This window comes from Dendrobates tinctorius, unplaced genomic scaffold, assembly GCF_039654945.1.
Source record: "Dendrobates tinctorius isolate UK_male_01 unplaced genomic scaffold, ASM3965494v1 ptg000032l, whole genome shotgun sequence".
NCBI lineage: Eukaryota > Metazoa > Chordata > Amphibia > Anura > Dendrobatidae > Dendrobates > Dendrobates tinctorius.
Window position 1 is genome coordinate 43,339,954 of NW_027361700.1, and position 15,846 is coordinate 43,355,799.

The 15,846-nt window shown below is 43.5% G+C and overlaps 1 protein-coding gene across 6 annotated transcripts in view; it reads right to left on the reverse strand.

Annotated features, from left to right (window-relative positions):
* Positions 1-10,971: 10,971 nt before the first annotated feature.
* The window catches only part of GPATCH8 (G-patch domain containing 8), a 69,746-nt gene continuing 64,871 nt past the window's right edge, over positions 10,972-15,846 (reverse strand). For 5 of the 6 annotated variants that reach the window (XM_073572842.1, XM_073572848.1, XM_073572845.1 and 2 more), the window contains one exon: positions 10,972-15,248. In XM_073572842.1, coding sequence (XP_073428943.1) covers positions 11,690-15,248 — 3,559 coding nt within the window. In that variant the 3' untranslated portion in view covers positions 10,972-11,689. The remainder of the gene's footprint in view (positions 15,249-15,846) is intronic. The other variant, XM_073572843.1, reaches the window with a different exon arrangement.

A 15,846-nucleotide genomic window follows, 5' to 3' on the forward strand; every position in this document is an offset into this window, starting at 1 on the left:
CTTCATAAACTCTAATCCTGTGGGTGTACCCTGAGGTATTCTCACACAGCTTATAGAGTTTAATTCAGAACCTGGCCCTCTTACTGAGAAGGTACTGACGGAATTTGAGCCTCCCCTTGAAATAGATTAGGGACTCATCCACGCAATCCTCAAATTGCGTCAGGGTCAGGACCATTTGGAACACTGGAGTGTTGTATAAAGCATCAACACTTCAATATTGCTGAAGTTCTGGCTTCTTCAGGATCCCCAAGTGAAGGACCACGCCTCAAAATGTTATCATTTCAACTGTTTCTACAAGAGTCCAGTTAAAAAATGATGAATCAGGGTTTTGTGCCAAAAATTGATGAGCGTACAAATTAGTTTGGCCCACCATGAGGTTAACAAAATCTTCAGAGAAAAACACTTTGAATAAGTCTATTTCTTTGAATCCAGTGATGTCAAATATGATTCCTGATTGCCCCATAAAATCAAGAATCAGTGGCTAATAATTTTCGGAGGCAAGGTCCATACGGGGTCACTGATGGGGAGCGCTAGTTCATCTTCTGACCTGGGGCATCTTTGTGGAAGTTCAGCAGCACCAGAGGAGGAAGAGGACGACTAGTCAGAGGCTGAAAAATAAAGAAAGGTGGAATCCTCTCCCTCACTGTTAATGACAGAGGCAAGGAAAGCGTATGCCTCCTCTACTGAATAGCGGTTTTGGGACGATCATGATTTTTTTTTTTACTTTATCCAGTTGTGTATGTATGAGAGAGTGCTTGGTGTAATTTTTTTCTTTTTTAAAGAAAAATATAAAATTTAAAAAAAGCAACAGCCGGGGAAATGTGTCACTAATAAACACTCGGTGGCTGATGGATGTGCGAACAGCGGTGGTGCAAAGGGGGATTGAAAAAAAAAAAAAAGTGAAACGAGCATGAGTGCTGATCAGTGAACTGTGCCACTAATACAATGCTCGGCGACTGCTGGCTATGCGCACAGAGTTGGTACAAAGGAGTGGTGGAGGGGGGTAAAAAAAAAGACAATGCTCGGCGACTGCTGGATGTGCGCACAGAGTTGGTACAAAGGAGTGGTGGAGGGGGGTAAAAAAAAGAGGGGAGAAAGGGGGATTGAGGTGTCTGAGGAGAGGAGAGATCAGGCAGAGCTCAGGGATAAAAAAAACAAACAAAACAAACAAAAAAAAAAACTTACAGTTGTCTACTGCTTAGACCCCCCCCCCTCCCATAGAAGAAAGAAGAGAGTAGAGGGAGATTGGGGTGGATGAGGGATATCAGGCAGGAATCTTCTTACAGTTATCTTGTCTTTTTTAGCAGGAGCAGTGAGCTATTGTGGTGTCACAGGCTTCTGTGGCACCACAAGGCCTAGCACAGCACAAATGGGACAGCATGGCCACCCTGTACAAATCCTCAGCTACTGTGAGGATGCACAGGGCAGTCACAGAGCGCTCACACAGCATCTGTGCCCTTGGATTGGTGCTATTGATATCATCGTCGATCGAACCAGAGTTGGCTGAGGTGACATTGGCATTACCAGGCACCAGCCTAGGATCCAGTGCTCTTATAGCTCCACCCTACGCAGGTCACAGGGTGTCTGTGCGCTGTGATTGGAGCGATAGATGAAAACATCTGATCACAGGTTGGGACATCAGTGTTTCAGGCAATTTGATTGGGATGTCACAGTGTAGAGGAATCATAATTATTCTCATTTGCACATGGAAACACGAGAAGCAATGGAATGAAACTGAAAGGGAGAAGATACAGATTACATAAACTTTTTGACAGTGAGGGTGATCAATGAGCAGAACAGGCTGCCACAAGAGGTAGTGAGTTCTCTTCCGATGGAACTCTTCAAACAGAGGCTGGACAGACATCTGTCTGAGATGATTTAGTGAATCTTGCATTGAGCAGGGGGTTTGACATGATGGCCCTGAAGGTCCCTTCCAAATCTAATATTCTATGATTCAATACCTAATAACTGAAGTGCAGGAGACCACTCAATTTCATACTAACACAACGTTTTAGCACCTTCCATAATAAGTCATTGTGTTGTGTGATCATTACTTTACCTTGGGTTGTGATAGAAACTATGGGCTCCGTAATTGTGGGATGCAAATAGGGTTAAAGCAGGAGCCTAGTTTAGTCCACCATCACTCAAGACAGTGGCATTAAGAGGTTTAACAGCCTCTATCAGTTGTAAAAACAGATCAGGACCAATAGTAGGAATTAGTCCTACCGGTAATGGTGTTTCCAGGAGTCCATCATGACAGCACCACCAGGAGGTAGTCCTTCTTATCCTTAATAGGGACAGAAACACAGATGAGGTTAAATAGCCCCTCGCCATCACCACCCTTTAGTGATTTTTCCTAAGCACCACACTAGGATGGATGCAACAGACATTTTTACTGAATTTTCTCTCTACATACATCTAGATCACATAGACAGGAAATCCAAGGGAGGGAATATAACGGGTGCTGTCGTGATGGACTCCTGGAAACACCATTACCGGTAGGATTAATTGCTACTTTCCAGGACGTCCCTTCTGACAGCTCCACCAGGAGAAATACCAAATAACTCCTGCTTGGAGAACTTTCCTCCCACAGGCAGTCTGTTGATTTGACAAAGCAACTTATAATGTTTGCAAAAAGTATTTAAATTTGAGCAAGTTGCAGCTCTGCAGATCTGATCCACCGATGCCTCTGCATTCAGTGAGTGAGCCTTGAGGTTTTCTGGCAGAGTTTCCCCCGCTGAGACGTACGCTGCGCTAATTGTCAACTGTATCCACCTATCAAGCGCAGATTTTGATGCTGTTTTTCCCCCTGTTCCTTCTGTGAGCTTTTGGTACTGTAAAACTGTCGCCCTCATGTCCAAGGAGTGGAGTGAGACTTCCTTTTTATTATAGGTTTGGCAGTGTATATATATATATATATATATATATATATATATATATACATACACACACACACACATATAATGCGAGCGGTGGGAAAGCATACGCCAGCTCCATATTCCAGCTTTGGGCCAAGGTGTCCACACCAGTTGGATTATCTCCTGGATTTAATGAAAAGAATTCCTTTGTTTTGCCATTTTTCCTGGAGGCGAACAAATCTATTTCTGGAGCACCCCAGCGCTGTCAACTGACAAAATACTTCCTCGTTTAGAGACCACTCCGATGGCTGAACCTTTTCTCTGCTTAGGAAATCTGCCATCTGATTTTTTGAACCCTCCAGGTGTACTGCCATGACTGATCTAACCATATCTTCCACCCAGTAAAATATTCCTTCTGCTATCTTTTGTAGTTGAAGGTGTCTCGGAGTTCCTTGATGAAGGATACTGTGGTAGAATTGTCCAAAAAAATTCTGACATGTTGATCCTTTAGCTGTAACTAACATCTTTGTAGTGCCTCCCATACTGCTCGGAGCGCTCTATAATCCGAGGAGCTGTGTGCACGGATGTGGGTCATGTTCCTTGCAGGTAACGCCTTTCTATGTGGGCTCCTAAACTCCTGTGGCTTGCATTTGTAGTGATGCTTACGCAAGGTGAGATTTTCCAGGGTCTTCCTTTCCTGAGGTTTGCTATCCTGGTCCACCAGGACAGAGACTGCTTTGCCCGCTCGGTTAATATCATCCTGTTGTCTAGTGGAGTCTTTGCCATCCCAGGCTGAAAGGACTTCTCGCTGTAGGCCTCTCGAATAGAATTGACTCCATTGAACGCTGGAGATGCATGAGGTAATTAGACCCAGGATTCTCATGGCTTTCCTGAACGGAAAATACTTCCGTTTCTGTATAGTTTCCTCCTTGATTGCTTGCTGTTTGTGCTGTGGAAGGAATAAGTATTCCTGCTCGGAATCTAGGAGTATACCCAGAAACACTTCTTTTTTCTGGTCTGAGGCTTGATTTTTTTAAAAAAATCTATTAACCATCCCAGACTTTCCAGGACTGTAATGGTTGTTAGATGCAACTCCATCTGCTCTGGCGAGAGTCTGCTACCAGGAGTAGGTCATCCAAGTATGTATCGATGAGGATTTCTTTTTCTCTTAGGAAGGCCATTATCTCCACCATGAGCTTCATAAAGATACGGGGCGCAGCGGAGAGGCCGAACGGAAGACATCGGAATTGAAAAGGATGCACCTTTCCCTGAACTTTTATTGAAAACCTGAGGTATTTCTGGTGCTAGGTATGAAAGGGCACATGATAGTAGGCACTATTCAAATCTAACGTGCTCATCACGGAGTCCTTTTTTTATCAACGGTATGACTGATTTCAGTGACTCCATTTTGAACTGTTTGTAATGCACCCACTGGTTTAGAGGTTTCAGATTGATTATCGTTCTGTGCTCCCCTTCTGGCTTTATTATGGAGAACCGACTGGAATAGTGTCCCTGATATTGTTGGAACTTTGGCACCTGAACTATGACCTGCAAGTCTATAAGTTCTTATATGTCCTTTAAGAGTGGTGGACCACTGGAGACTAGGAAGACATTAGACAGTATCTTCTGGGAGGTAACTGGGTGAACTCCATCTTTTACCCGTGAGCGACTGTCTGCAGAATCCACGGATTCTTGGAAATTTCCTGCCAGCCCCCCCAGGAAGTATTGAAGCCTCCCTCCAACACCCCTGGCATCATTATCTGCTGGGTCTTGGTCCTAGGTCCTGAAAGGAACCTCTTCCTCTGCCACCCTTGGGGTAGCTGCACTTGCCCGACTTCCCCTTCCCTCTATAGTCCTGTCTGGGATGAGAGTTTTCCGAAAGGTTGGCATCCTCTTTGGCTTTTCTTCCAGGAAGCCTTTTTATCAGACACCTTCTCAAGCAACTCATGCAGGACTGGACTGAACACGTATAGATCAGAGATGGGAATCGAGCATAATTTATTCTTTGACTGGGTATCCCCTGCCCATGATCTTAACCATAAAGCCCGCCTTGCCGCATTCAATAGTGTATTATTTCTTGTGGTGAACCGGACTGACTCTGCCGAAGCATCTGTCATGAAGTCGGTTGCCATTTTTAGTAATGCAGCGATCTCAGGATTTCTTCCCTGGGAGTCTTGTTGTTTACAGGACCTTCCAATTCATCCACGCATAGACTAATTGATCTGGCTACTGCAGTGGCTGCTATGTTCGTTTTGATAATAGCATAAGATAATTCCCAAGTTTTTTTTTGAAGGAGCTCCTCTGACCTTTTGTCCATCGGGTTTTTAAGGCCAGAGGAGTTTTCAAAGGGAATAGCTGTTTTCTTGGAGACCCTTGCTACTGGTATATCAATCTTTGGGACTGTTTTCCACACTTTGGTCTCCTCTGGATCAAAGGGAATACGGTATTTAAAATCTCTTGGGACAACCATCTTCTTCCCCCTCTTCCAATATCATCGCTATAATGTGAATATTTACTGTGAAGACACTGTTCCTACAGGTCCTTAGAACCCCAAACAATTCGTCCTGGACCATCAATGGTTCAGCAGTCCTCGATTTTCATGGTACTCCTGACAGCTTGTAAGAGTACATCCGTGTTCTCAGAGGAAAATAAGTATCTTGTCTTCTCCTCAGGAACCACTACAGAGGATCCCTCACCTTCTCCCATGACGGGATCAGAACAGCAAGACCATTCTCGTTCCTCTGAGCTTGGGTTCACGTCCCATCTGGGTCTTTTGGGTGGAGGGGCCTGGAACTTCAATAGAGAAATTGTACTCTGTAACTCTTCCGTAATCATGGTTTTCATGCTGGTTAGCAATGAGGCCTCCTCTTCTTTAAGTAATTTGGTACTGCAATTCTCAGAGATTTTTATCATAGCTCTCCTGGCAATCTGACATTATATATGGCACATCTATTAGCCTTACTTTTGGACACTGAGGTGGACGGCTTAGTTGTCTCCTTGTCCTAAAAGACAATATGAAAGACCCCTGTAGCTATTTGGATCTAGGGCAAGTAACGTGACTTAATATGCTTCACTCACATGATCCAAGGCTGGCTCTAAGGACTGGACGTCAGAAGGGCTAGCACTCTCCATAGTAAGGCAGGAGTGCTACCAAGCTGTCCCTAACCCTTATGTAGTCTGTCTTACCTGGCTTCAGGACATGATTTGTCAGCCTTCCGAGCCCCAGCTACTGCCAATTCCGGTGAGTGAGCCCTGCAGATGCTCAGCGGTATTGCGCGTACTCCACCTGGAACGCATGCTGGACTGCAGGAGGGAAACTATAGTATCCAGCGCCATCTTCCAGGCTGATCACATGATCCCATGTACACACCCCTGGAAGCTGAGTCACCAGTGCCGCCCAATGACGCGTTGCACCAGAAATTCACCCAGGGGCCCACTGTCAGCTGACTCCCCACACGAGACTCGGAAACTGACAGCTGACACCCAGAGCCCCCTGGAGAGGGATGCGGCTAATCCAGGGAGCACAGCTTGACCGATCCCTGTGGTGTGTCAGCGTGATACATCAGAAGCCCACCCGCTGGACATGGCTTCCGAAGTATAGAGTCCTCTAGAGAGGGATGCGGCTATCCAGGGGTATCTCCAGCTCGACTGGATGCTGATGGACACCTTCAAAAGAGCGTCTTCAAGGATCTGAGGTAGATAAAGCCTAGTCAGAGAATCCTCACACGTGTGCTCCTCTTCTGCGTCTGTCCCTGATAGGGACAGGAAAAACACTGAGGGGTGGTGGTGGAAGCTAGCTAACCTCTTCTGTGTTCCTAGTGTTGCTGGTAGGAGGGACATCCTAGAAATAGTAGATTACGTGCTGCCATATATAGCAGACATCAGCGGAATTTTCCAGCTATGGACGGGGGTAGAGCTATTGACTTATTCCTCAGCACTGTAAAGTAGCAGCATTGAGGAAGAAGGCCCCTTAAATTCAACTCAAAGTAGTAATGCTCCATCTCTGGAATTTGCAATGTCAGCATCAGAGATCAGTATGCTTCATGATCTTGAGATAGAGAAAGCAACTATAGGGCAAAAGAGAGGCGTGTTGCATATTTAACAAGGTCCTGTAACCAACCACTTCTGACATGGTCTTACTAAATAGATGTATTCCCTATAAAATAGCCAGTTCAGAGCTGAATGCAGTCCAGAAAGAAAATTAAAAGTAAACAATTCAGGCAGCACATTAACAGTCTCATGGATGTATGAATGCACCCCTATACCTACCAAAAAAATCTATGACTAAATTGACAACTTGATATTAACATTTTCCTTGTGTATATGGTGTGTCCCTATATTCTCCCTCTGTCCATTCAGTACCGACACTAACAAAGTATGCAAGTACAAAGCCAAAGTAATACCGCTATTTATTCCGTTACCAGGAAAACCAAATGCACGATAAAAAGCACCTTGGTGACTGCCGCCATGCCACACAGAGGCCGTGTTACATACCAGACACCAGAGATTAGCTAGCTCCAATCACAACAGCTTACCCCCTTCATTGCAGTGTCACAATTTTTATTTACCATATTCACTATAGGGTAAAACGTACCTGGCAATACGATTCTCTAGTACGATTACAGATACCAAACAAGGATGATTTTTACTTTTAAGTGGTGAAAAAAATTGGAAAATTTGTAAAAGAAAAAAATTAAATCCCTTTGCTTGTGTCGTGATTTTCTGACGCCCGCAACATTAACAATTTTTGGGATATAGTGCTGTGTGAGGGCTTACATTTTGCATCCTGAATGGACGCTTTCACGGATACCATTTTGGGGTCAATGTTTCAATCACCTCTTTTTGCTTTTTATGCCAATTTTGCGGCAGCCAAAAAAAAAAACAAAAAACATTTGGGAGTTTTTTTTTATTCTCGTTACGCTGATTGGATTAAATTACTTTATATTTTGATAGATTGTACTTTTACAAACGTAGTAATACCAAATGTGCATTTATTGTAATGGTGCAAAAGAAAAAGGTGGTGATTTGAACATTACACATTTTTAGTTTTTTTACTGTATTTAACCCGATCACGACGTGCCGCACATGTTGTGTTTCTCCCTTTGATGTGGGCTCCTGCGCTAAGCCTACATATTTCCCAGTACGTCAGCTGTTTTGAACAGCTGACTTGTGCCCCTAACAACCGCAGCTGGACTCGCGATCCACCAGCAAATGTTAACCAGTTAAATGCCGCTGTCAATCTGACAGCAGCATTTAATGAGATCGCGCAGAAAGCGCGTCACTAATCCCACCCATTGGCGCCCATTTCACATGACTGTGGGTCGCCGATGGGTTGGCATGACCCCTGTGGTTGTCATTGCCGGATTGCTATGAGCATTTCTGCGACACACAGGCGATCTGATCATCGCAGCATGAAAAAAAAGTTTTAAAAATATATATATATAAAAAAAAAAAAATATGAAAGTTCAAATCACCCCCCATTCACCACATTCAAAATAAAAACAAAAAATCCGATCGATAAACGGTGTAGAGGGAAAAAAAAAAAATATCAGAATTGTTTTTTGGTAGCCGCAACATTGCATTAAAAATGCAGTAATAGGCGATCAAAAGATCGTATCCACACCAAAATGGTATTAAAAACGTCATCTCGGCACGCACTAAATAAGCCCTCACCCAACCCAAGATCACGAAAAATGGAGACGCTACAGGTATTGGAAAATAACGCAATTTTTTTTTAACACTTTTTTCACCACTTAAACAACCTATACATATTTGGTATCTACGAACACATAATGACCTGGAGAATTATAATGGAAGGTCAGTTTTAGCATTTGGTGAACATGGTGAAAAAAAAAATCAAAACAGTTGTGCAATTGCACTTTTTTGCAATTTCACCGCACTTGGGAATTTTTTCCTGTTTTCGAGTGCAGAATATGGTAAAACCTATGGTGTCGTTCAAAAGTACAACTCGTCTCGCATAAAAAAAAAACCTCACATGGCCATATTGATGGGAAAAAAACGTTATGGCTTTGGGGAGAAGGGAAGCGAAAAACAAACGAAAAAGGGCTGCGGCGTGAAGGAGTTAATAGTCCCCGTAGGAGACTTGAAACTGTGATCATCTGATCACTTGAAACTGTACACAGCAGCGGAATAGCACTATGTATAGTTAAAAACACCATCTCGTATGAACACCAGCTATAGGCTGGCTCTTCACAGGAGAATCATGACAAGCACGGAGGTCTTCAGCAGACCTCTGGCTTTCATGACAACCCATTGCTGCCCCCGCAATCACGTCATGAGTGCATTTAATGAACTGCCCTCCTGCCAGCGTGTGCTAAATGCCACTTTCAGATTAAAAAAAAAAGTGCTTAAGCACCTACTTTTTGTGTCCAGTGCCATTCTCTGCTGACAGTCTTTCACGAATGTCACTTCAAGAGCATCAGTTTGTCTTCCAGCTAACAAGGCGGGACTACTAGTGCCGTGCTGATTGACAGATGGCTCTCCGCTACCTAATTGGGGGAAGCTGGCTGTCAATCAGCATGATGTCAGTAGCCCTGCCCTGTAAACAGGAAGAGAAACTGCTGCTCTGTTGACATGGAGTAGCTGAATATCTGGCAGGAGCGGTCAATTACCAATGCCAGGTACAAGACAGGTAGTTGACTCTGTTAGGCTAAGTTCACATTAGAGTTCGGCTGAGCTGCAGAGGGCTGCATACTTCCGCTTAGCTCCGCCTACTTCTGCATGCGTCCTGTGTACCTATCTTTAAAATTGGGTATGCAGGACATGCGGAGGCATCGTTTTGACGTGCCCGCCGAACGCACAGAAACGCAACATGTTGCTCAAGGAGGAGTCAATTCTGGCTTTACTAGCAGAGGAATACAGTGAGCATCATGTTGCCTCCATACTTAAAAATTCTAAGATGGTAGACCATTACAACAAGGTCACGCAGAAGACATTGGGGGAAACAAAGCTCACAGACCAGCAGAGTGCGAAAACGACTTTCCACTGAGAGGGATGACCGACATCTTATTCGAAAGTCACTCAGAACCGCAGGATGACATCAAGTGACCTACAAAAGGAATGGCAAATGGCAGCTCGGGTGAAGTGCACGGTAAGAACCGTTCGTAACAGGCTCCTAGACGCAGGGCTCAAGTCATGTAAAGCTGGAAAAAAAGTCATACATGACAAGCAAAGGAGAGCCAGGCTGAAGTTTGCCAAAGACCATAAGGATTGGACCATAGAGGACTGGAGTAAGGTAATCTTTGATTAATCTAATTTTCAGGGCTCTGGCAGTTCTCCTCCTGTTCCTACTTGCACAAAGGCTGAGGTAGCAGTCCTGCTGCTGGGTTGTTTCCCTCCTCTGGCCCCCTCCACGTCTCCTGGTGTACTGGCCTGTCTTCCTGGTAGCGCCTCCAGCCTCTGGACACTACGCTAACATTCTCAGCAAACCTTCTTGCCACAGCTCGCTTTGATGTGCCATTCTGGATGAACTGCATTACCTGAGCCACTTGTGTCGATTGTAGAGTCAGTCTCATGCTACCACGAGTGTGAAAGCACAACCAACATTCAAAAGTGACCAAAACATCAGCCAGAAAGCATTTGGACTGAGACGTGGTCTGTGGTCCCCACCTGTAGAATCACTCCTTTATTGAGGGTGTCTTGATAATTGCCAATAATTTCCATCTGTTGTCTATTTCATTTGCACAACAGCATGTGAAATTGATTGTCAATCGGTGTTGCTTCCTAAGTGGACAGTTTGATTTCACAGAACTTGATTTACTTGGAGTTATATATATTGTTGTTTATGTGCTCCCTTTATTTTTTAGAGCAGTGTATATCTATATATACCGCATATTATATACACACACTGCTCAATCAAAAAAATAAAGGGAACACTAATCCATTTGCAACAGGCTGTTTGTGTTAACTTTATTTGTTTGAGCAATATATGGATAATTATATATATATATATATATATATATATGACAAAGTCCATAATCATTAGTCTCGCATTTCTTTTATTACAAATGATCCACTAAAAATCATCAAGGTTCACAGAAATGGCCCAAGGCAGGATTATCCCTCCTGGATTAAATAACTTACACAGCTGATGTAACACAAACCGTTTGTTCTTTTTATTACACTTTATAATATTACATGTTTTCTGCAATCCTGACAGGTTTAATCTTTATTACTTTTTTTGTACATTGTATCATACATAAACCTCAACAAAAAAGGATTCTGATAAAATATACATGCCACAGCAGCAGAATTACATTTTGTTGCAAACTAGCTGAAAACTATAGTTTTGCCCTTCATATTATTATACAACTACAGCAAGAAAAAAGTATGGTACAAAGTGCAGATGTCTCACAAGACCCCCCCAAATCCATTTTGGACATGGAGGGGCCCACATCATTGTTAGTTGCATTGACATCTTTTCATTCCCCAAATCTGGGGAAAAGTCCAGTCTTATTTTTGCTTGTGGTAAGAGGTTGGTTTCATACATATAATACAGAATTTTGAGCAGTGAATAAAACTATTATTCACCTTCATGTGTAATTTTCTTTCATACAACTTGACCATTTAATTAATCTAGGTTTTCAAGACCATTTAAAACATAATTGGGCCTGGAAAATCAAATGAAGAACAGAAGAACTGGGAGATAGAATTATGAAAATGACCCAGAAGAGTTGGATAATTTCCTTCATTCAGCTACAGGTGACAAAAGGGCATCTTCCTTTACTGCCCACTACAGGCAAGTCTCAGCAGGCTCCAATCACCTATTGCACCATAATCTGTCAGGTAATAGTGCATACTCTAAGATCAGATCAAGTCCCATGGCTAGGTGGATGCTGCAGGTCTTGGCCTGAGAAGATGGGATGAAGGAGAGGATGTAGGTGTAAAGCGGTAGCAGCAGCTGAGGCTGGCCGCGGAGCAAGCAGAGTTGGGTAAAGCGCAGCATGAGGGACATGATGAAGAGTCAGAGGGCCAGCAGGGTGTAGGGCAGAGGCAGGAATTATGTGTATTGGATGACTAGCTAAGAAAGCAGCAGGGTGGGCTGGAATTAGAGAGTGGGTAAGGTGCGAAAGAGAGATAGGAGCTAAATGTGGCTGAGGGATGTGGTGGACCTGTGCTAAAGTTTGTGGGTGAGGTTGGATACCAATAGCCGCTGCAGCGGCCGCATGTTGGAGGATGGCATGCTGTACAGTGGTAATAGAGGCAGCAGATACTGGGGTTGGTGCCTGCTGAATATGTATAGGCTGGAGGGCTGGTGTAACAGACTGCAGGGCATGCGGGATAACTCCTGCTGGGAAATTCTTAACTTGTTTGGCTAACAGCTGCTGTTGAATATGCTGTTGAGCTGCTTGTTGGAGTTTGCTGTATTTTTCCATTTCTTCGGGAGTATAAGTGATGGGCTGGCTTTCTAAAGGTGCTAATGAGCCTTCATCTTCTTCATCCTCCTCTTCTTCCTCATCTTCCCCATCTGGCTGAATAGAATTTGGATCAACTGTGACAGCAGGATAAGTTGAAGCATGAAAAAATTCAGAATCGGGTGGTGGAGGCATCATTCTGCCATGGAGAGGTGGAAATGGAAGACTTCCGTTACCCAATAGGTTAGATGCAGTTCCTTCTTCGAGGTCTTGAGCAGGTGGCTCGCAACAAACTGATTCTTCTTGGGACAGAGGCTCCGCTACAGATGCAGGAGGTTCAGACTCTGGGACATTATTCACCTGGATGGAGGTCTTCTCTTCTTTCTCCTGTTCCCCTTCTAAGATAACTGACGTCCCCCCAGACTCATTGTCACCTTTCTGATGAACAGTGCCTTTAGAAACCACAGGCAGTTTGCCTATTAATGGGAGTGGAGCAGTTTTAGTACCAAGAGCAGGTGGCAACTTTGGACCAAAGTATCCCTGAGGTGGGTCTTTTACTTTTGAAGCTAATTTGGAGTTACCATCATCCATTGTGCTAGCTGCCTTCCCTAAACGTCGAGACTGGATTTTTTCTAGGAGTTGTTTTGCTGTTAAGGAACATCTCCCTGTATCTTTCTCAGTGCTACCGCGGGGGAGGTTAGTGCCACTTGCTCCTCTTGTTTCTGACCCTCGGCTGCTCTCTCTTCGGCTACCAGAACGTGAATAATGTGGAGATTGTGAACGATAAATCTTAGAACGATTAAAATCCCGTCTACCACTGCTACGGCTATCTACACTATCCCTCCCATGAGATCCTTTGCCAGAATGACTGCGAACACTTGTACTCCGATCCCTACTGTAGCTACGGCTGCGCTTCCAGCTGTGACCAGTTAGGCTGCGGCTCCTTTTGCTCCGACTCCGGCTACTACTACTAGATCTCCCTCTACCCCGACTTCTTCTTGAGCGACTTCTGCTCCTAGAACGACTACGGCTGTAATCAGATGACGAATATTTATGTCTAGTGGAATGTCTCTTAGAAGCCACAGAGTCTGAATCTGAACCGGGTGACCGTCGCTTAGATCGCCTCCTTGATCGACTGCTATAGTCACTGTAGTCGCTATCTGAATAACTCTGATCATGACTATATCGGCTTCTATCCGAAGACCCTTCTGAACTGGAAGAATAAGACCGTCGCCTCTTTCCAGATCTTGACCGACTTCTTGACCGGTCACTTGCAGACTCATACTCATCACTGTACCTAGACGTGGATTTTTTCCTACTAGCATTATCCTCACTATCATACTCTGCACTACTTTGGCGGTTTCTGGCCTTGGTGGGCGTATTTCTGAGAGAAGAGGAAGATGTTGGCTGTGCAGGAAGTAGAAGTGATTGCTTGGGCTCCGCTTTAACTTTTTTGTTCTCCGGCTCTTTGGAGGAAGCATGAAGGTCCGGTTTATTACTAGGATTACCCACACTGTCTTCTTTAGTCAGCAGCTTTCCTGGTGGCACTGTATCTTTTGAGCGACCTCCCAATGCAGGAGATGCAGTTTGCTCTGTATCTTCTACCTTCAATACGGTTCTGGAAGAAACTTTTGACTTCTTGTGCTTATGCTTCTTCCTTTTCTTCATTTTTGGTTCTGTACCTTCGTCTCCTTCTTTGTGTTTCCGTTTTCGCTTGCCACTCTTCTTGTGCTTTTTCTTTTTTTTCTGTTTATGAGACTTCCGCGTAGCTTCACCTTTGTTCCCATCTTCAAGGAGTTCAGATTTTACATCACTGGAAGTAGCAGTGGAAACTTTAGATTGTGCTCCACAAGTATGTACCACTGGGACAGATTCTTTTTTAACTGTGACATTCAGCTCTGTGCTTAAATCAGCATCAGTTGCACCATCTTTGCTTGTACATGGGTTATCTTTAGGCTTCTCCACAGCTTTGGATTTTCCATCTTTGTTTCGGGAAAGTTTAAAGTCAAAGTATAATGGGTTACAACTGTAGGAGATGGAAGGTTCTGCTTGGGTGAATATTAAAAGCTCAGAGGGCCACTGAAGTGTTGTGCTCTCATCCTTGCTTAAGACTGGGAAAAAAGGACCAGTTGGGTGCTTGGGCCTCTCCTGCGGTTCTTTTATTGGTGTGGGGGAACTTTTGGGAGGCTCTTCATTTGTAGCACTAGATGCTTCTTTGCCTACCACATCATCTTTCTTTTCAACTTTGGATAAATATGGAGAATTGCTTACAACTGGCTGAGACACAGAAGCCTTGCCATCGCCAACAGTATTCTTTTCACTTTTATTTTCATTCTGTTTGACAGCCTTGGCCTTGGTAACGATAGCAATTTTTTTCTCATTCTTCTGCTGCATATTTTCCACCTTTGTTTGATCTGTGGATCTCATGAAAAGCAAAAACTGGAAATTTGGCTTTACCTTACAGTGAGCAGGTGGCATATAGTGATAGTACTCTGGTTCACCAGCATGAGTCCCCCGTTCTTCGCATTTCATCTTCTTCAGTTTTGATAAAGTGCTTGCAAGGGATGCGCCATCATCTTCTTGAACTTCCTCCTCTTCCACTTTACTTTCATTCTCTTTGCTGAGCTCTCCATCTATTGACTTTACAGAGCATATAAGATCAGCTGGTACCTTCTCCTCTTCCTCCTCTGTTGATCTCACCTCTTCACCATGGTCCTTGAAGACAGCTGCAGAGGACTCTAACTTCAAAGATGTTTTTTTGGCAAATGAAAAGGAGAAACCTACTTTCTGAAGAGAGGATGGGCCAGAGGAGCTTTTGAAACCAAAGGTTATGGCTGGGGAAATGGGTTGCGTAGGAGCAGTGCTGACAGCTTGGGACAATGTTTCTTCCTGAACTAGTTTAGGACTGTCATGTGTGGTTGAGGATGTACTGACTGGAACATCATCGTCTTCTACAGAGTCATCATCAAGTGCAATAGTAGTTGTCTTGAACATGGGACCACTGCCAGGAGCACTGCTAGAACAGATTAAAAAAAAAAAAAATAAATAAATAAAATGAGTGTGAGCAATTGTGTGCTGTCCACATACTTGTTTAAAGTGAACTTGTCGCCTTGAAAACATTGTCCAATATGCAACTAGAAATAAGACATAGTAAGAGATGGTGAGTAGTTTGCAGTCTAACTTTGTGGCCAAGCATGCCTGGCTAATTCATTATTTACTACACAAAACTGGCATAAATTACAACAAAATTTACACCAGTCATGGCGTACATTTCTGGCAAAGGCTCATAGTGGTTGAAAAATATGCTGAATTAAGAAGAGTATGCCTCTTAATGAAATTGGTGCATCTTGTGCCAGTGTACTCTTCATTATGGCTGGATTACAAGATGGAAGTCATAATGAATCACGGCCATGCTGTAATATCCTAATATGTAGTTTTGAACTCTTCAGATACAATTTCAGCACTGAATATAAAATGAAGATAAATATAAAATTTTGACATAAAACAGTACTTTTGTAAAAAAAAAAAAAAAAATAATTATATATATATATATATATACACACATATATATATATATATATATATATATATATATATATATACACACACACATA